This window comes from Jaculus jaculus, unplaced genomic scaffold (genome assembly GCF_020740685.1).
Source record: "Jaculus jaculus isolate mJacJac1 unplaced genomic scaffold, mJacJac1.mat.Y.cur mat_scaffold_35_1_3033546_arrow_ctg1, whole genome shotgun sequence".
Taxonomy (NCBI): domain Eukaryota; kingdom Metazoa; phylum Chordata; class Mammalia; order Rodentia; family Dipodidae; genus Jaculus; species Jaculus jaculus.
The window spans coordinates 2,122,090-2,142,434 of record NW_025423491.1 but is presented as its reverse complement, the minus strand read 5'-3'; the positions used below and the strand labels follow the sequence as shown (position 1 = coordinate 2,142,434).

Sequence of the window (20,345 nt, the reverse complement as noted above, 5' to 3'; positions counted from 1 at the left end):
TACAGTTACTTGGATGCCTTTGGGAGAAACACAGCTGGTCCTGGAGGAACCAGCAACCCAGAGCTGGTGCTAGAACAGGGAGACAGGACTAGATAGGTGAGTGCTCTCCCAGAGGGACTGGGAGATATTGGTCCATGTGGCCTTGCCTCCATGTTTTTGAGGGCTGGCAGGTTTCTCTCTTTCCTTCTTTATTTTCTTTTGGCATCCATCATGAGACATGGCGAACTGGCAACTGATGTCTCTTGGCCAAGGTAACTAACTCTTCAGTATTGACTGAAGGTCAGCCATCCTCTGCCTAGACCCTGACAGCCCATTGGGTGTTGGCAAAGAACTTCTGTCTACTTCTCTCCAACACAAAAAGCTGGTAACACATCGACCTCTCAAGGGGCAAGCGCCATTCTCTTACACTTGTGGATAGGCTTATGTCCTGACTATTGGGGAATCCCCCACAGTGCTATTCAGCCCTTGGGAACATTGCCCTCTGGTCTTGGCATTTCTACTCTTTTCTATCATGAATAATATTGTCTCCCACCAAAAGAAATCACAGATTCATAGATTAAGGGATCTCCTGAATATTAGGGGAATTAAGCTCTCCCAGAGGGAGGCCAGTTCCTGTTGGGAAGAAGTCCTCCAAGTCACCCCCTGGATGATTTCCGGGGATCCATGTGGACCTGCATAGCTTATCTGGCTAGGAAGTGCAAAGTTTGGGAAGGAAATTTCCCTTCCCTTTTCATCCACTTTCATATTTCTCTGCTAGGGCAGTGGCAAAACTGCAAGCCATCTTTGCAAGCACTCCAAAGTGTCTCGGGTCAGGTGTCGGGCTCACCCATACCAAGAAAATGGTGCCTCAGCCTGTGCAGGCGCCATGTGTCTGTATCTTTTCCCAGTGGCCCCCAGCATTCTCAGGAGCCCCTCCCTTTTTTGCCCTTTGGCCATACTCAAGCCAGTGGACCAGCAGTCATCTTGGCCATTATATCCATGTATACCAGACCAGACCCTGGGGGAGTGCCTGGGAGCAGGGTGGGGCTGATCCAAAGGTGGTGAGTCATGAGAGCTTAAATCCTGCCCTGCCATTGCCTAAAGCACCAGCACCTTGAAGCAGCAAGAAGAAATAAAAGGACAAGTTTTAATAAAGCCCATGGTAAACTGCAGTTTTATGTAAACAATGCCATACTTTGTCACATGATAACATAAATATAATTACTGAGTTTATGTTCTAGGTCAACTTCAACTGACATAGAGGATTATTAAAGACAACAGAATTCTCTCTGAGTTGGTGAGTCATAATTTCCCAGGTGTTTGTTTTTTTTTTTAAAAAGATTGCAATGTCCTGTTACTTAATGACCTGAGTTTTAGGCCAGCCTGCCTCAAGACAAACAAAATTTGCCTTAGTTACTCATAATAAAATCATTTCCAAGTGTTTTAGAGGTATTAGTGACATAAAATTTTCTTTAATCTAGACTACTTGTTTGTCAGTAATGGGATTAATCTGTTTGGTATAGTTTCTCTTAATAGTCTTATAAGAAAGATGGTTAATTATGGGGTGAGATGAGTTTATTGAAGGAACTGGGAAGAAAATGTTCAATGTTGGAGATAGAATGCTTGATAAAAATGCTTTTTGAGTGGTAGTGGTACTTACAAGAAAATGTTAAAGTATGTGGATAAAAATATGCATGTGTAGAAAAGAATTTTCAGGCTACACCTAAACACCATGCCTAAAGTTAAAGATTTTTCAACTGGTTACAAACTTTTAAGAAACAAAAAACTGGGGCTGGAGAGATGGCTTAGCGGTTAAGCGCTTGCCTGTGAAGCCTAAGGACCCCGGTTTGAGGCTCGGTTCCCCAAGTCCCACGTTAGCCAGATGCACAAGGGGGCGCACGCGTCTGGAGTTTGTTTGTAGAGGCTGGAAGCCCTGGCGCGCCCATTCTGTCTCTCTCCCTCTATCTGTCTTTCTCTCTGTGTCTGTCCCTCTCAAATAAATAAATAAATAATGTTAAAAAAAAAAAAGAAACAAAAAACTAATTTTCAGGCAAAAATATGTTGGGATACCTTGCTTAAGCTTTACCAAATTTAAATCATGGGTAAATATAAAATTGTTTTATGTTAATAAAATTTTCTATGGTTGGTTGGAGAGATGGCTTAGTGGTTAAGGTATTTGCCTGCAAAGCCAAAGGATCCTGCTTCTATTCTCCAGGACCCACATAAGCCAGATGCACAAGGTGGCACAAAAGTCTGGAGTTCTGGGGAGGGAGGGAATTACCATGGGATATATTTTATAATCATGGAAAATGTTAATAAAAATTTAATTAAAAAAAAAAGTCTGGAGTTCACTTGCCTGAGCTGTGGTCCCCAGGGCACCCATTGTGTCTCTTTCTCTTTCTTGCCGGGAGCCATTTGCCTGGACATCTGTTTATGATCAGTGTACCTTATATGGTGGGCCAGAAAGAAACAGAATGTTTTGCCAAGCATGAGATTAGATATCAGCTGAGGTTCTGGGAATTGGGAAAGAAGTAACATTTTCAGTTGGAGGCTAAGATTGTACTGTTCTTTCACTAATGTAGAAGGATGTGGCTTTGTCAAGAGTTCCTGTGTAAATATTAGCATTTTTCTGCTTACATTCTGTTGCTCTGAGACGAAGTATAAAATAGAAGAACTAAATAAAGTTGGGGTTTCAGTATTCACGGACAGCCCTCCCGAGTTCATCTTTTGTTTCTCGTCTTTTTTTCTTAATCCTTACTCCCCCCTTGGGTACTGTTCAACTCTGCCGGTGAGCTCCGGCACTTTCTCAACTACATAAAATATATTTAAAATAGTAGGAAAAAATCCTATTGTACGTAAAATCAATAGCTATCAATATTAAGGAAAATCATTGATTGTCAAATGATTTTTTTTTTCTTTCAAAACAGATTTGTCAAGGCTACTATTAGAATTTAGCTAGCTGTTTTGGCTCAACTAAGACCAGATTCCACTTTATTATATGTAAAGTAACTGTCTCATTTCTGGCGTCTTAAGTCCAGTGCTTATAACAAAATTAACTCTTAAGACATATTCCCTGCTTTAGGGTAAAGCCTCATGCTCAAACAGTGTTCCTCATCTGAAAAAAAAAAAAAAAATCCATGCTTTGTGGTTCTGTTTCCAATGGTCTCTGCGTAATTGGTACCCACACAGGTATCTGAACCAATCAAAGATGTTTTCAAGCACAGGTGCTAAGACTTTACACTATCTTATTTGTCCTTTGCTGACACTTTCTAGGTTAAATTTCTTCATTTGTTTGTAAATTAATTGGTATTGTCTTCAGAACTGATAACAGGTTCTGTCTGCATTTATAGGTATTAGACAGTTAAAGTATAAGATGGGTCTACTTTCTTTTCTTTATTTTTTTCTCTATTTTTATTAACATTTTCCATGATTGTAATAAATATCCCATGGTAATACCCTCCCTCTCCCCCAGACTTTCCCCTTTGAAGTTCCATTCTCCATCATATCCCCTCCCCATCTCAATCAGTCTATCTTCTATTTTAATGTTATGATCTTTTCCTCCTTTTATGTTGGTCTTGTGTAGGTAGTGTCAGGCACAGTGAGGTCATGGATATCCAGGCCATTTTGTGTCTGGAGGGAACACGTTGTAAGGAGTCCTACCCTTCCTTTGGCTCTTATAGTCTTTCCGCCACCTCTTCCACATTAGATCCTGAGGCTTGGAAGGTGTGATCAAGATGTTACTCATTACTGCAGTCACTTCTTTACAGCACTATGATACCTTCTGAGTCATCCCAAGGTCACTGCCATCTGAAAAGAGAAGATTCTCTACCCAAAGTGAGAGTAGCATTAATATAAGGGTATAAATATTAAGAGAAGCACTTACTGGGCAATTAGATAAGCACAGTATATACATTTCTCCAGACATCAGCAGATGTTACACCCCTAGGGCTCATGACTACCCCTGTTTTAAGTTTTCAGTATCAGGGATACATTCCCCGCCCACACACACATGGAGCGGGCCTCCAGTCCAATTGGAGGGCAGTTGGTTTCCACCATGACAGACATGCCACTATTACACCTGTTGGCTCATTTGGCCTGGCTGGCCAATTATATAAGGCTTTCAGTGTCCACTTTTGAGTGTCTTCACTGGTGGTATCTCTTTCTCTCATTGAACTACATGTAGAATGGCTTCTTCCAGCTTTCTATCAGCTGGTCTACATGGAGGAGGTTAACAGCTCAGTTCCAGCAGGATTTCTCAGTGGCCTGGCAGCCCAAGAATGTAGAGTCTTCAGCAATAGGGACTTACCAATGATTCCTGGTGGGAAACCAAGGGCCTTGGCAATGGCCTATAATGTTTTGGGGGCATCTGAGACCTCCCTGGCCAACAACTCACTAGAGGTATCCCATCCCTGGCACTGAAAATTTTCTAACAATGATCTATGGCTCCTGAGTGTTCCATTGTCCAAGACCAGAGGATTTCATATGATTTGTTTGCATCCTCTTAGATTTTGATTAGCACTCCCTCCACCTTTCCTTTACTCCGACTCTTCCCCTGACCTCACTCTGGGCCTTTTCACCCCCGTTAATCTATTCTTCTACTTACATATATAACATACCAACCTATTAAGTACCCTCTTCCCTTCCTTTCTCTTCCCTTTATATCTCCTTTTTAACATACTGCCCTGTGCTCCTGAGTTTTTTCCTTCTCACACAGAAGCCCAATCATCTGCAGCTAGGATCCACATATGAGGGAGAACATGCAGCACTTGGCTTTCTGGGCCTGGGTTAGTATAATCCTTTCCAGATCCATCCATTTTCCTGCAAATTTCACAGCTTCATTTTTCTTTACCGCTGAGTAGAACTCCATTGTATAAATGTGCCACATCTTCATTATCCACTATCAGTTGAGGGACATCTGGGCTGGTCCATTTCCCAGCTATTATGAATTGAGCAGCGCTAAACATGGTTGAGCATGTACTTCTAAGGAAATGGAATGAGTCCTTAGGATATATGCCTAGGAGTGTTATAGCTGGGTCATTTGGTAGATCAACTTTTAGCTGTCTTAAGAACCTTCACACTGATTTTCACAATGGCTGGACCAGATTGCATTCCCACCAACAATGTAGAAGGGCTCCTCTTTTTCCACATTCCTGCAAGCATTTGTGATCATTTGTTTTCATGATGGTAGCCAATCTGACAGGAGTGAGATGTAATCTCAGTGTAGTTTTAATCTGCATTTCCCTGATGACTAGGGATGTAGAACATTTTTTTAGATGCTTATATGTCATCCGTATTTCTTCTTTTGAGAACTCTCTATGTAGTTCCATTGCCCATTTTTTGATTGCCTTGTTTGATTTCTTATTATTTAACTTTTTGATTTCTTTGTATATACTAGATATAAATCCTCTATCAGATATATAGCTGGCAAAGTTTGTTTTCCCATTCTGTAGATTGCCTCTTTACTTTATTCACAGTGTACTTTGCAGTACAAAATCTTTGTAACTTCATGAGGTTCCAATGGTTAATCTGTGGTTTTATTGCCTGAACAATTGGGGTTATATTCCGAAAGTCTTTGCCAAGACCAGTATGGTGAAGGATTTCCCCTTCTGTTTCCTCTAGAAGTTTCAGTTTCAGGTCTGATGTTAAGGTCTTTAATCCATTTGAACTTAATTCTTGTACATGGAGAGAGGGAAGATTCTATTTTCATCCTCCTACAGAAACATATCCAGTTTTCCCAGCACCATTTGCTGCAGAGGCTGTCTTTTCTCCAATGAGTATTATTGGCATATTTATCAAATATCAGGTAGCTATAGCTACTGGGACTTATATGTGGGTCGTCTATTCTGTTCCATTGATCTACATATCTACTTTTATGCCAGTACCATGCTGTTTTTGTTACTACGGCTCTGTTAGTATAGGTTAAAATCAGGTATGGTGATACCTCCTGCCTTATTTTTGTTGCTCAGTATTATTTTAGATATTCGAGGTTTTTTGTGATTCCACATTAATTTTTGGATTGTTTTTTCTATTTCCATGAAGAATGTCATTGGAATTTTGATGGATATTGCATTAAATGTGTAGATTGCTTTTGGTAAGATTGCCATTTTCACAATATTGATTCTTCCAATCCAGCAACAAGGGATGTTTTTCCATTTCCTAGTGTCTTCTGCAATTTCTCGCTTGAGTGTTTTATAGTTTTCATTGTAGCGATCCTTTACTTCCTTGGTTAGGTTTATTGCAAGGTACTTTATTTTCTTTGATGCAATTGTGAATGGGAGTGATTCTCTGATTTTGTACTCTATGTGTTTGTTGTTAGCATATATGAAGGCTACTGATTTCTGTGTATTTTTATCCTGCTGCATGGCTGTAGGTGCTTATCAGCTCTGACAGTTTGCTGGCACAGTCTTTAGGGTCCTTTGTATATAGAATCATGTCATCTGGAGATAATGATAACTTGATCTGTTCCTTTCCAATTTGTATCCCTTTTATGTGCATCTCTTGCCTTATTACTATGGCTAAGACTTGACTTCCAGTAGTATATTCAGTAAAAGTGTTTTTCACCATTTAGTAATATGTTGGATGTAGGCTTGTCATAAATAGCCTTTATTATATTGAGACTCCAAGAGCCACACGTTAGGTGCCAGATGCTGGGCTCCTCCCCAGCAGGTAGTGCTGTGGAAGGTCCAGGTCTGCTGGTTCCTCCCAAGGGGTTAAGGAGAAAGATGAACGTATGATGACTCAGAAACCTCTCCTAGCCACCAGAGAAAAACCACACTGAGTCAGGAGTCTTTTGGAAGCAGGAACTCCAGCTAGCCACACTTTGCATATCTTTAGATTGAAATTGGAAACCAACCACCACAACTTAAGATCCCCCCAGTGACATTGCTTCCAGCCAGGTAGCCAGCAGATGCAAACTACATACAAACAACTGAATATATTGGGGGCCACATATTCTATTCAACCTACCACAGAGAGCCATTAGTGACCTCCAAACTCAATCCTTAATTATATTTTGGCTATCGGCTTGGTCTTAAACACTCAGAGAGAAATGGATAACCAAAAAAAACCCCAAAAAACATAGGTATATGAATGTCCTATTAAGTAATAAAACAAGAGCTTTCCAAGAGGGGAAACAAACAAGACCTTAAGTCATTTTTTTCCCCATCTCTAGTAGTTCTAATTCTTCCTACACTGCATCAGTACACTTCTGGGGTCTGTTAAAATACTTCCTCTGTCTGGGAGACACTCTCTAGCTGCTACAACTTCATGCCCCAGTCATCAGGAAGTTGTAATCGGACATCTTCGTTCCTTGTCCCCTTACAGTAGTTGGAGTGTCTTCTTATGAGATGGTGAAATAAAGAGGGGTACAGTTAGGGTGACTAGACCTTTGAAGGTAAAATCAAGTAAAAGGTTTTTCTTTATCTCTTGCCCAGTTCCAAAGAACTGTTTTTCCCTATGTGCTGGCTCTGCAAAGGACAGGCCTTGCCCTCATTTATTCTAGTCAAGTTATGCCTCTCTGCCTGTCCAGCTCTTAGCCAACCAGAACTGAATGCCTGTTCAATATTTCCATAAACAGGACTACTTGTTTCAAGATGCCTGCTCTCATATGGTGGGAAGGGGTAACCAACCCTTGCATAAATATTTCCTCTCCCACTTTTTGTTCTCCAGTCTTGCTTGTTTAACAGGTATATCTCTATCAGTCACAAAAATGGTCTACAAACTCCATCTGTGTCAACCAAGAGAGATTTTCATCCCTCTTCTCTATAGCTAAGGTTGTTACTAATCAGGTCCTCATGCATCACCTAGCTCTATCTGGACCTATAGTAAATTATGAAGAACTCACTCAGGATGACCCTGCCCCATTATAAAAACAAAGGGGTAGTTCTTGGCCATTGCCAGGCACAGGCTGGTGCCTTTAGTAGCTGGGCCTGAGCTTCCAGACAAGGCTGAGGACCCCCAGGCTACAGGAGGCCACTCCCTGTCCAAGCCTGGGACACCTGAACTTAGGCTTTGCCCTGTGACCTTTGGCCAGTTGCCTAGGAAACTCCTTATATGGTATCATCCAGAAACCTCTGCACAGCCCATCCCCATGTATCCTACCATTGCTTAAGTGCTAGAATATATGGTCCCATACGGTGATTAGGCATCAGCAAGCAACCTTGTACATCCTTAGGACCTTCGGTTGCTTATAAACCCATTTCCCTATTGATTAAACTGAGCTGTTCACAGAGACTGTTTCCAAAAAGTGATTGTTTTTCACACTCATCATGGTTGCCTGGACACCTTCAGGGAAAGTGCTGCTGGCCCTGGAGGATCCAGGAACCCACACCTAAGAAATTTGGCAAAGGAGTAAATGACAAGTGTCATTTTAGAGGAAAGAGTCTTTTCAGTTTAATAGATCAAGAGTTACTGTGGCACCCAAACTAACAGCCAGGTGGACTCTAGTTTAGCTGAAAATTTGCATGAAGATTCAATCACCAGGAGATGAAGTGATGGCTCAGTAGTTAAAGGCACTTGATTATTAAGGCTAACAGTCTGGGTTTGATTCTCCCATCCCCAGGAAAAGACTGATGAAAAAAGTTTCTTATGCATCTGAAATTTGTTTGCAGTAGCAGCTTGTCCTGGCACATCAATTCCCTCTCTCAGCATCATTCTCTCATTTTTATTTCACCACTCTCTGTTTGTAAATTAATTAATTTGGGCAAAAAGATACAAAAAGTCCAGTAGCACTTCATTTGAAGGTCCCTAAAGTATAAGGTTCAAAGATGAGACTCTTGCTAGAGGGAGCCTCCACTCCACACCCCCCTGATAGGATTCTGCTAAGTATACCCATTGTCTCTATCTGCCTTTGTCTTTCAAATAAATAAATGCAATAAGTAAATTTAATTTTTTAACTACAAGTTTGGTATGGCCATATTACAAATAAAGTTTTAGTTTTCTGTTTGGATAGAATTTCAGCATGCTAAAATGATTGGGAAAACAAAAATGTGTTTATTGAGACTTAGAATTTCAAATCAGATACATTTTATTCTTTGATATTTTAAAATTTTTGTTTATTTCAGAATGAAAGAGAGAAAGAGAGAGATGATGGCAATACTGCTCATGTCTCAGTCCATGAGTGCCAGTCCTGCATGGCTGGTGCTTCAGTCTCTACAACCTGGAAAGACCCTGAGCCAGTGTGACTCCACTATGGAAAGATACACACTGGAACAACCTGTCGCAGCTGAGCTGTCTCCATGGATGAATCCAGGGCAGGGAAGACCCAGAACTTCTGTGCCTCCTCCATGGACAGATCCAGTGTTCAGAAGACCAAGAGCCCTGGCACCTCCTCTGTGGATGGATCCAGTGCCAGAATGATCCAGAACTGTGAGCCTCCTCTATGATGGATCCTCCCGGTGCAGTGAGTAGAGACACTGCTTTATGAGGAGCACCAGATCTGTGAACTTGTGCATCCCCACCTACGCCCTACCCTCCAATCCACTCCTGAAAGATATCCCCCTGCTATGAGCTTGCATAAGATGCGTGCTTTTTTCATTTAAAATGTATTTGTTCACTATTTGTCTGTTTATTTATTTGCAAACAGGCACACACACAGATAGAGAGTAGGGCCACCCCAGGGTGTCTAACCATTGTAAATGAACTCCAGTTTCATGCACCTCTTTGTGCATGTGGTTTTGTGTGGGTACTGGACAATCGAACCCAGGTTTCACAGGCAATTACTTTAACTGCTGAACCATCTCTCCAGCCCTTCTTTTTTTTTTAATTTTTTTTTAAATTTTTTTTATTTGAGAGCGACAGACACAGAGAGAAAGACAGATAGAGGGAGAGAGAGAGGATGGGCACGCCAGGGCTTCCAGCCTCTGCAAACGAACTCCAGACGCGTGCGCCCCCTTGTGCATCTGGCTAACGTGGGACCTGGGGAACCGAGCCTCGAACCGGGGTCCTTAGGCTTCACAGGCAAGCGCTTAACCGCTAAACCATCTCTCCAGCCCTCTCCAGCCCTTCTTTTTGCCGTTTTTAAGTTGATATTGTTACTGTATGAGCACAGTCCATATTGATCACTTCTTCCTCTGGTTCTGCACTAGGGCTCACCAAGTGCCTATGGCTTTAGAATGACGGTATCTTCTCCTCTGTAGAGTACAGAATTGTTTTAGTGGCCTCATGGGCCTTCCTGACCAGCAAATAGCTTACTGTGGTGGTCTCATTTTGGGACTTGGGGTCACAAGAGCCTGTGACATTAGAATAAAGCTTTCTCCTCCTCTGCAGGTGCTTCTTCCCAAAGAATGAACCCTCTCTCGTTCAGAGTCACATCTTTATTAGCTGACCAAGAGAAAGGTTTCTATAGTACTCATTCAGACCATCATTAGTTTTAAGTATGTCACCCTCAAACTCCCTTATCTCACTTGCCACTCAATATCCTTCCACCCACTGTATTTTCCCTCCACTTGCCTTTTAAGTTCCTTCCTGTCATCCCTCTCTGCTTTCCCTCTCTTCAACCTCACTCTATTTTCCTTTTTAATACTGATGCTTACTCCAACTTACAAACACATCAAACTGTTCCAGGTTGTCAGCTGTATATTAGAGAACATGAGCATTTGTATTCTTGAACTTGTGTAACCTCACTTTATATGATTATTTCCAATCCATTCATTTTTATGCAAATGTCATTATTTTGTTCTTCCTTATCATTGAGTAGAATCCCCTCATGTATATGTACCATATCTTCATTATCTATTCATCAATTGGCTGACTTTTAGGCTAATGACATTTACTAGGTATTACAAATACAACAGATATAAACATAACTGAGCAAGTATCTCTAAAGAAGAGAGTCTTCAGGGTATATGCCCAGGAATGGTATTTGTAAATAAAATCATACATCTACTTTTAGATTTTTAAAAATACTTTAGTTTATTTATTTGCAAGGTGAGAGAGAGGAGAGAGTGTGTGAAAGAAAGAATGGCAGCGCCTTTTGCTATTGCAAACACACTCCAGATCTGTGCCCTGCTTTGTGCATCTGGCTTTATGTGGGTACTGAAGATTTGAATCTGGTCTGAAAGGGGTCCAGCCAGCCTTGCCATGCACTCTCTAACCACTGAGCCTAGTTTTAGATTTTTGGCAAACCCTCATGCTGGTTTCCATAGTGCTTATGCAACTTTGTTCTTCTGCCATGAGGATTCTTCTGCTCCACAACCCTGCTCCCTCACCAGCATTTATAGTCATTTGCTTGTTTGATTATGAATGGATTGAGATATAACCTCAAAGTTCTATTAGTTTGCATTTCCTTGATACAAAAGTTGTTAAATATCTTTATAGATGTATATTGGTCATTTTCATTTTCACCTTTCACAATGCTCTGTATCATTTACTGCTCCATATTGTGAATGTGTTAATTTGAGGCAATTCTGATGTCATTGCCTTTGTATGTAGTGAGTTGTGTCTCTCTAGCACAATTAAACACTGTCTTGTCGTTTTCATTGTTAAGAGCTTTAACTATAATGTACCTTGGAGAGTTTCTTCTTTAGTCCTGTCTGTTTGGTGTTCTCTGGGCTTCTTGTATCTGCATGAGCCTCTCTTTTGAGAGATTGACACATTTTCTTCAATACTTTTGTGGAATATATCCTCTATGCCTTTGGCATGGATTTCCTTTCCTTCTGGTGTCCCCATGATCTGGATACTTGGTCTTTTTAGGATATCCCACAGTTCCCTCATATTCTGTTCACTTGATTTTTTGAAGTTACCCAAGTTTTTGGCTTCTTCATAAATTTCTTCTATCTTATCTTCCAGATGAGAGTTTTTATCTTCTACATGAATAACTTTGTTAATGATGAGTTCTAGAGAGATTTTATGAGCTGTTTGATTTTTGTTTTCTGTTGTATTATTATCATAATGTTCATGTCTTTTGATGTATGATTTCAGTTTGAGGTCTGATTTTCTTGTTGTCAAGAGGAAACTGGCTGTAATACTCATAAGCCTTACCCCAACAGCACACTGCTGCCAGTAGTCATTAATTTACAGTTGCCATCAGTTGGAGAGACTAGCATTCAGAATACCTAAGTTTATGGGGGACAACCTGAAGCAAACCACACAACATACATGCCACTCTTGCATCCATTGACTTATTTTGCCTGACTGGTCCAACTTAAAGCTTGCAGTGTCTACTGTTGTTTATCTCCTCTGATTTCTCTCTCCCATGGAGCTGCATGCAGTGTAGGTTTTTTCTAGCATTCTGTCAGCTGCTCTACAGGAATGAAGCTTTCAGATCAGCTCCAGCAAGATTTCTCAGTGACCTTGTAGCCCAAACATGTAGAGTCTTCAGCAAAAGGGTCTTACCATATATTTCTGGAAGGAATATAAAAAGAGACTCATCAGTGGCCTGTAATGTTTGGGGGGCATCAGGGACCTCCCTGGTTAACTCACTGGAAGTATCCTATTGCTGGCACTGAAAATTTTCTTGTAACCATCTATGGCTTCTGGGTGCACCATAAAAAGGTTTCAATATGACTTATTCATACTCTCTTAGATTTTGATAAACTCTCCTCTACACTTTTTGTACTCAATCTCTTCTCATAACTTCACTTAGGCCTTTCCACCCACAGGAATCTGTTCTTCTACTTACATATATACAATACCATCCCCTTAATTCCTCTCCTCTCCTCCCTCCCTTATAGCCCCGTTCTAGTTTACTGGCCTCTGCTACTGAGTTTTATTTCAATATACATACAAGTCCAAACATTTGTAGCTAGGATCCATATATGAGAAAGAACAAGTGGCACTTGGCTTTTGGGGCCTGGGTTATGTCACTAAATATAATCCTTTCCAGGTCCATCTATTTCCCTGCAAATTTCCTAATTTCATTTTTCTTTACCACTGAATATAATTCCATTGTATAAATGAACCACATCTTCATTAGCCAAATTTTCTTTAAAAAGTCCAGTTGATAGCAATGAAGAACACAGTTAATGAAATAAAAAACTCTGTAGAAAATCTCACCAGTAGGATGGATGAGGGAGAGGATAGAATATCAAAGCTAGAAGATCAGGTGGCAGACCTAATGCAGTCCAACAAAGAGAAAGACAAACTTATAGAAAAGTATGAGTGGGAATTTCAAGATATTCAGGACACTATGAAAAGATCCAATATAAGAATTCAGGGCATAGTAGAAGGAGAAGAACTCCACTCCAGAGGCATAGTAGGCATCTTCAACAAAATCATAGAGGAAAATTTTCCCCAAATTGGGAAAGAGGTGCCAATACAGATACAGGAAGCCTTTAGAACCCCAGCCAGACAAAACCCAGAAAGAAACTCTCCTCGCCACATTATAATCAAACTTCCAAACACACAAACCAAAGAAAAAATATTGAAAGCAGTTAGAGAGAAAAATCAAGTTACCTACAAAAGCAAGCCCATCAGGATTACAGCAGATTATTCAACACAAACTTTTAAAGCTAGAAGGGCTTGGAGTGATATATTCCAAGTTCTGAAAGATAACAACTGTCAACCAAGGTTACTTTATCCTGCAAAGTTATCCATCCAAATAGATGGAGAAATAAAGACATTCCATGACAAAAGCAGGTTAAAGGAGTATCTGAAGACAAAACCAGCTCTACAGAAAATACTTGATAGAATCCTCCATGCTGAACAAAAGGAAAAGCACACATATAAGGAACCTAGAAAAAACCAGCCATACTCAAATACCAGTTAACAGAAGAGAGCACAGGTAGAACAAGTAACACACACACACACACACACAAATGGCAAACATAAATACACACCTTTCAATAATATCTCTTAATATCAACGGTCTCAATGCCCCAAAGAAAAGACATAGATTTGCAGACTGGGTTAATAAGCAGGATCCTACAATTTGTTGTCTCCAAGAAACTCACCTTTCTACAAAGGATAGACATTATCTTAGGGTGAAAGGTTGGAAGACGGTGTTTCAAGCAAATGGGCCTAGAAAACAAGCAGGGGTTGCTATCCTAATATCAGACAGGGTGGACTTTAGTCCGAAGTTAGTCAAAAAAGATAAGGAAGGTCACTTTATATTGATTAAGGGCACACTCCAACAGGAGGACATTACAATCCTAAACATATATGCACCTAACATGGGGGCTCCCAAATTCGTCAAACAAACACTATTAGAACTAAGGTCACAGATAACACCAAACACGGTGGTGGTGGGTGACTTTAACACCCCACTCTCATCAATTGACAGGTCATCCAGGGAAAGAATAAACAGAGAGGCATCTGGACTAAATGAGGTCATAGAAGGAATGGACCTAACAGATATATACAGGACATTTCATCCAAAGGCTGCAGAATATACATTCTTTTCAGCAGCACATGGAACATTCTCTAAAATAGACCATATATTAGGACACAAAGCAAATCTTAACAAATTCAGGAAAATTGAAATAATTCCTTGCATTCTATCTGACCACAATGGAATTAAACTACAAATCAGTAGCAAGAAAGGCTATAGAGCATACACAAAATCATGGAAACTAAACAATACACTACTAAATGATGAGTGGGTCAATGAAGAAATCAAAAAGGAAATCAAAAAATTTATAGAGTCAAATGATAATGAGAACACAACATACCAAAATCTCTGGGACACAATGAAGGCAGTTCTAAGAGGTAAATTTATAGCCTTAAGTGCCTATATTAAGAAATTAGAAAGGTCGCAAGTAAACGACCTAATGCTTCGCCTTAAAGCCTTGGAAAAAGAAGAACAAGGCAAACCAAAAAGTAGTAGACGGGAAGAAATAATAAAGATTAGGGCAGAAATTAATGAAATAGAAACAAAAAGAACAATCCAAAGAATTAATGAAACAAAGAGTTGGTTCTTTGAAAGGATAAACAAGATTGATAAACCCTTAGCAAATCTGACCAAAAGAAAGAGAGAAGAGACACAAATTAATAAAATCAGAGATGAACAAGGTAATATCACAACAGATTCCAGAGAAATTCAAAAAATTATAGGGACATACTATAAAAGCATATACTCCACAAAGTATGAAAATCTGAAAGAAATGGATGATTTCCTTGATCTATATGACCTACCTAAATTAAATCAAAATGAGATTAATCACTTAAATAGACCTATAACAAACATGGAGATCCGAACAGTTATCAATAATCTCCCAACTAAAAAAAGCCCAGGCCCGGATGGATTCACTGCTGAATTTTACGAGACTTTTAAGGAAGAGCTAACACCATTGCTTCTTAAGCTTTTCCAGGAAATAGAAAAAGAAGGAATCCTACCAAACTCCTTCTATGAGGCCAGCATCACCCTGATACCAAAACCAGGCAAAGATAGAACAAAAAAAGAAAATTACAGACCAATCTCCCTCATGAACATAGATGCAAAAATTCTCAACAAAATATTGGCAAACAGAATACAAGAGTATATCAAAAAGATCATTCACCCTGACCAAGTAGGCTTTATCCCAGAGATGCAGGGATGGTTCAACATACGCAAATCTATAAATGTAATACATTACATAAACGGGTTGAAGGACAAAAATCACATGATCATCTCATTAGATGCAGAGAAAGCATTTGACAAAATCCAACATCCCTTCATGATAAAAGTCCTACAGAGACTGGGAATAGAAGGAACATATCTCAATATAATAAAGGCTATTTATGACAAGCCTACAGCCAACATATTACTAAATGAGGAAAAACTGGAAGCTTTTCCACTAAAATCAGGAACAAGACAAGGGTGTCCACTGTCTCCACTTCTATTTAATATAGTTTTGGAAGTCTTAGCCATAGCAATAAGGCAAGAGACACACATAAAAGGGATACAAATTGGAAAGGAAGAAATCAAGTTATCATTATTTGCAGATGACATGATTCTATACATAAAGGACCCTAAAGACTCTACTAGCAAGCTGTTAGAGCTGATCAAAACCTACAGCAATGTAGCAGGATACAAAATAAATACACAGAAATCAGTAGCCTTCGTATATGCTAACAACAAACACACAGAGGATGAAATGAGAGAATCACTCCCATTCACAATTGCATCAAAAAAAATAAAATACCTTGGAATAAACCTAACTAAGGAAGTAAAGAATCTATACAATGAGAACTTTAAAACACTCAAGCGAGAAATGGCAGAAGACACTAGAAAGTGGAGAAACATCCCTTGTTCCTGGCTTGGAAGAATCAATATCGTGAAAATGGCAATCTTACCTAAAGCAATCTACACATTTAATGCAATCCCTATCAAAATTCCAAAGGCTTTCTTCATGGAAATAGAAAAAACAATCCAAAAATTCATTTGGAATCATAAAAAACCTCAAATATCTAAAATAATACTGAGCAACAAAAAAGAGGCTGGTGGTATCACCATACCTGATTTTAACCTATACTACAGAGCCATAGTAACAAAAACAGCATGGTACTGGCACAAAAACAGACATGTAGATCAGTGGAACAGAATAGAGGACCCAGATGTAAGCCCAAGTAGCGATAGCCACCTGATATTCGATAAAAATGCCAAAAATACTCATTGGAGAAGAGACAGCCTCTTCAGCAAATGGTGTTTTGAAAACTGGATAAATATCTGCAGAAGGATGAAAATAGATTCTTCTCTCTCGCCATGCACAAGAATTAAGTCCAAATGGATTAAAGACCTTAACATCAGATCTGAAACTCTGAAACTGCTAGAGGAAAAATTAGGGGAAACCCTTCAACATATTGGTCTTGGCAAAGACTTTCTGAATACAACCCCAATTGCTCAGGCAATAAAACCACAGATTAACCACTGGGACCTAATGAAATTACAAAGATTTTGCACCGCAAAGGACACAGTGAAAAAAGCAAAGAGGCAACCTACAGAATGGGAAAAAATCTTCGCCAGCTATATATCTGATAGAGGATTAATATCTAGGATATACAAAGAACTCAAAAAGTTAACTAATAAGGAATCAAACAAGCCAATCAAAAAATGGGCTAAGGAGCTAAATAGAGAGTTCTCATAGAAAGAAATACGAATGGCATATAAGCACCTAAAAAAATGTTCTACGTCACTAGTCATCAGGGAAATGCAGATTAAAACTACATTGAGATTCCATCTCACTCCTGTCAGATTGGCCACCATCATGAAAACAAATGATCATAAATGTTGGCGGGGATGTGGAAAAAAAGGAACCCTTCTACACTGCTGGTGGGAATGCCATCTGGTCCAGCCATTGTGGAAAACAGTGTGGAGGTTCCTAAAACAGCCTAAGATTGATCTACCATATGACCCAGCTATAGCACTCCTAGGCATATATCCAAAGGACTCATCTCATTTCCTTAGAAGTACATGCTCAACCATGTTTATTGCTGCTCAATTTATAATAGCTGGGAAATGGAACCAGCCTAGATGTCCCTCAACAGATGAGTGGATAATGAAGATGTGGTACATTTATACAATGGAGTTCTACTCAGCGGTAAAGAAAAATGAAGTTATGAAATTTGCAGAAAAATGGATGGACCTGGAAAGTATTATACTAAGTCAGGTAACCCAGGCCCAGAAAGCCAAGCGCCACATGTTCTCCCTCAAATGGGGATCCTAGCTACAGATGACTGGGCTTCTGTGTGAGAATGAAAATACTTAGTAGCAGAGGCCAGTAAGTTGAAAAGGAGACATAAAGGGTGGAGAAAGGAAGGGAGGAGGATACTTAATCGGTTGATATTGTATATATGTAATTACAATGATTGTAATGGGGAGGTAATATGATTGAGAATGGAATTTCAAACGGGAAAGTGTGGGGGTGGGGAGGGAGGGAATTACCATGGGATATATTTTATAATCATGGAAAATATTAATAAAAATTAAAAAAAAAAAAGTCCAGTTGATCTATTGAAAATTTGGGCATAAACTGAAGTTAGGATTCACTTGGTGGTTTCTCTATTCACAATTGCTAGGAAATGGAATCAGTGCAAAGCTGAATCCACTGATGAATGAATAAAGAAGATGTAATACAAATACACATTGGAATTCTACTCAGAAGGAATTAAAAATGAAGTAATAAAATTTTCAGGAGAGGCTGAGAGATGACTCTGAGGTGAAAGACTCTTGGTTGCATAGCCTGACAGACTGGGATTGATTCTGCAGTATTCAGGTAAAACTAGATGTGCATGTATCTGGAGTTTGTTGTGGCAAGAGTTCCTGGTACACACATTCTATTTATCTATCATCTATCTACTATCTATCTCTATCCAGATAAGTAAATAAATATTTTTTTTAAAAAGAAACTTACATGAAAATATATGTAGTTTGAAAAACTCATATGTAGGCAGTTTGCATACCACAATCTCAGAAAAACAAACCCTACATGCTGTCTGTCTTATTCATATCCTAAAATGGAACATTTTAATTTGTTTATAAGTTGTAGAAAGCATCAGTAGTATTGGTAACGAAGCTATAATGAAGTTTTGAGTGAGGCAAGGCAAGGAGTTGTGAAAAGAGGTGATATTTGACAGGAAGTGAAAGTTTAGATTACAGGGGTGGAAGGCATTGGGGAGAGACTGGGTTTAGTGAAGGTAGGGAAGAGATATGATACCAATGATGCAATGAATCAGTACCATAGATTTCGTTATCTTGGTTATGTAATTAAAAGGTAAAACTTTTTTTTCTAATAAGAGAGGAGGGAATAGTTTGAGCAGAAGCACCATGTATGAGTGGACAAAGCTTCACTCTAAAACCAAAGCCTGTTTCTCGTGAATCTGAATGCTAGTGCTGGGATACTCTGCCCTCACAATGAGCTGCTGGTCGGGAAGGGCCACGAGATATCCAACATAATGCATGCCATTACCACCAAATCTAAATAGTGGGGGCCTATTGCTAAAGAACATCATCTGTGCCCATTGAACATCAAAAAATTATCCAGGTGTGGCAGTGCATGTCTTTAATTCCAGCACTTGGGAGGCAGAGGTAAGAGGATCATTGTGAGATCAAGACCACTTTAAGACTACATAGTGAATTCCTGGTCTGCCTGGGCTAGAGTGAGACCCTACCTAAAAAAAAAAAAAAAAAAAAAAAAAAAATCAGGTTAGAACTGAGAAAGAAGCCAACTTCCTCACTGCTTGTTTTCATAAGTGCAGGAAATTGCTATACAAGCTGCTGGATGGGGTAGGGAAGAATAACCAGCAGGGCAAATAATCAATGGAACCTGAAAACTAGAAAATCAGAAAGCCACGCAAGATGTACTCATGGGCGCAAGAGTGTACACAGGCAATGGGGGTAAACAAGTACTCTGCTTTGATATGCAATCTGCTCAGTGGGAAAGATTTTATGTAGTTTTTTATTTGCACTTCCCTAGTGGAAAAAGTTTTGAATATGTTTTCAGGTATTTTGGACACTTTTTTTTTTCTGATTTTCATATTGGTCAGCTCAATTCATTTGAACATTTATTAACTGAATGATGTGTTTGGAGGGTTGCTGATCAACTTTTCAATGTTCAGAATGTTAATATTCTTTTCCACTAAATTGATGTCAAATATTCTCTTCCTTCTGAGGATGCCTATTTTCGCCACTGAGTTTTCTTTCTGACCAGAGGCTATTTAACTCCATACATTCTCATTTGTCAGTCATTGCTCTCATTACTTGAGGTACTGAAACCTTTTCTAGACTATTATTGTCTATGAAATTGCATTAAAGGATCATTTCTAAATTTTCCTCAAGCTCAAAATTTCAGGCCTTGCATTAAGATCAACCATCAATTTTTAATTTTTTTGTTTGTTTGTTTTGTTTTGAGGTAAGGTCTTGCTCTCATTCAGGAATCCACTAAGTACTCTAAGGGTGACCTTTTTAAAAAAATGTGTGTGTATATATATATATATATATATATATATATGTATATATACATATATATGCACATACATACATATAATTTATTATTTTATTTATATTAATATATGTTAATGTTAATATATTAATGATTGACAACTTCTATACTAACAGACAACAAACCATGGCATTTCCTTCCCCTCCCCCTGTTACTCCTTCATAATTCTGCTCTGTCATATTCCCTCCCTCTCTCCATTAGTCCCTCTTTTAATTTGATGTCATCATCTTTTTCTTCTATTATGAGGGTTAATGTAAGCATTGTTAGGAACCATGAGGTCTTGAATTTTGAAGCCAATTTCTGTCCACACAGTTGTATGTAAGGAGTGGTACCCTTCCTTTGGCTCTTACATTCGTTCTGCCACCTCTTCCACAATGGACCCTGAGCTTTGGAGGGTGTGAGATGTTTCAGTGCTGGACACTCCTCCATCCCTTCTTCTCAGCACTGTTGCCTTTTCGGTCATCCTGGTGGTCATCGCCATCTGAAAAGAGAAGCTTCTCTAACCAGAAGTGA

General features: G+C 39.3%; 1 protein-coding gene across 17 annotated transcripts in view; it reads left to right on the top strand.

Moving 5' to 3' along the window:
• The window catches only part of LOC123457313 (zinc finger protein 432-like), a 174,897-nt gene extending 165,365 nt beyond the window's left edge, over positions 1 to 9,532 (top strand). For 16 of the 17 annotated variants that reach the window (XM_045141303.1, XM_045141294.1, XM_045141296.1 and 13 more), the window contains one exon: positions 9,042 to 9,532. Coding sequence is in view for 1 of the 17 variants with exons in the window: in XM_045141300.1 (XP_044997235.1) it covers positions 6 to 73 (68 nt within the window). In the remaining 16 variants the exon portion in view is untranslated. Of the gene's footprint in view, positions 1 to 5; positions 97 to 1,220; positions 1,233 to 9,041 lie in introns of those variants that run through there. The other variant, XM_045141300.1, reaches the window with a different exon arrangement.
• The last annotated feature ends 10,813 nt before the right edge of the window (positions 9,533 to 20,345 follow it).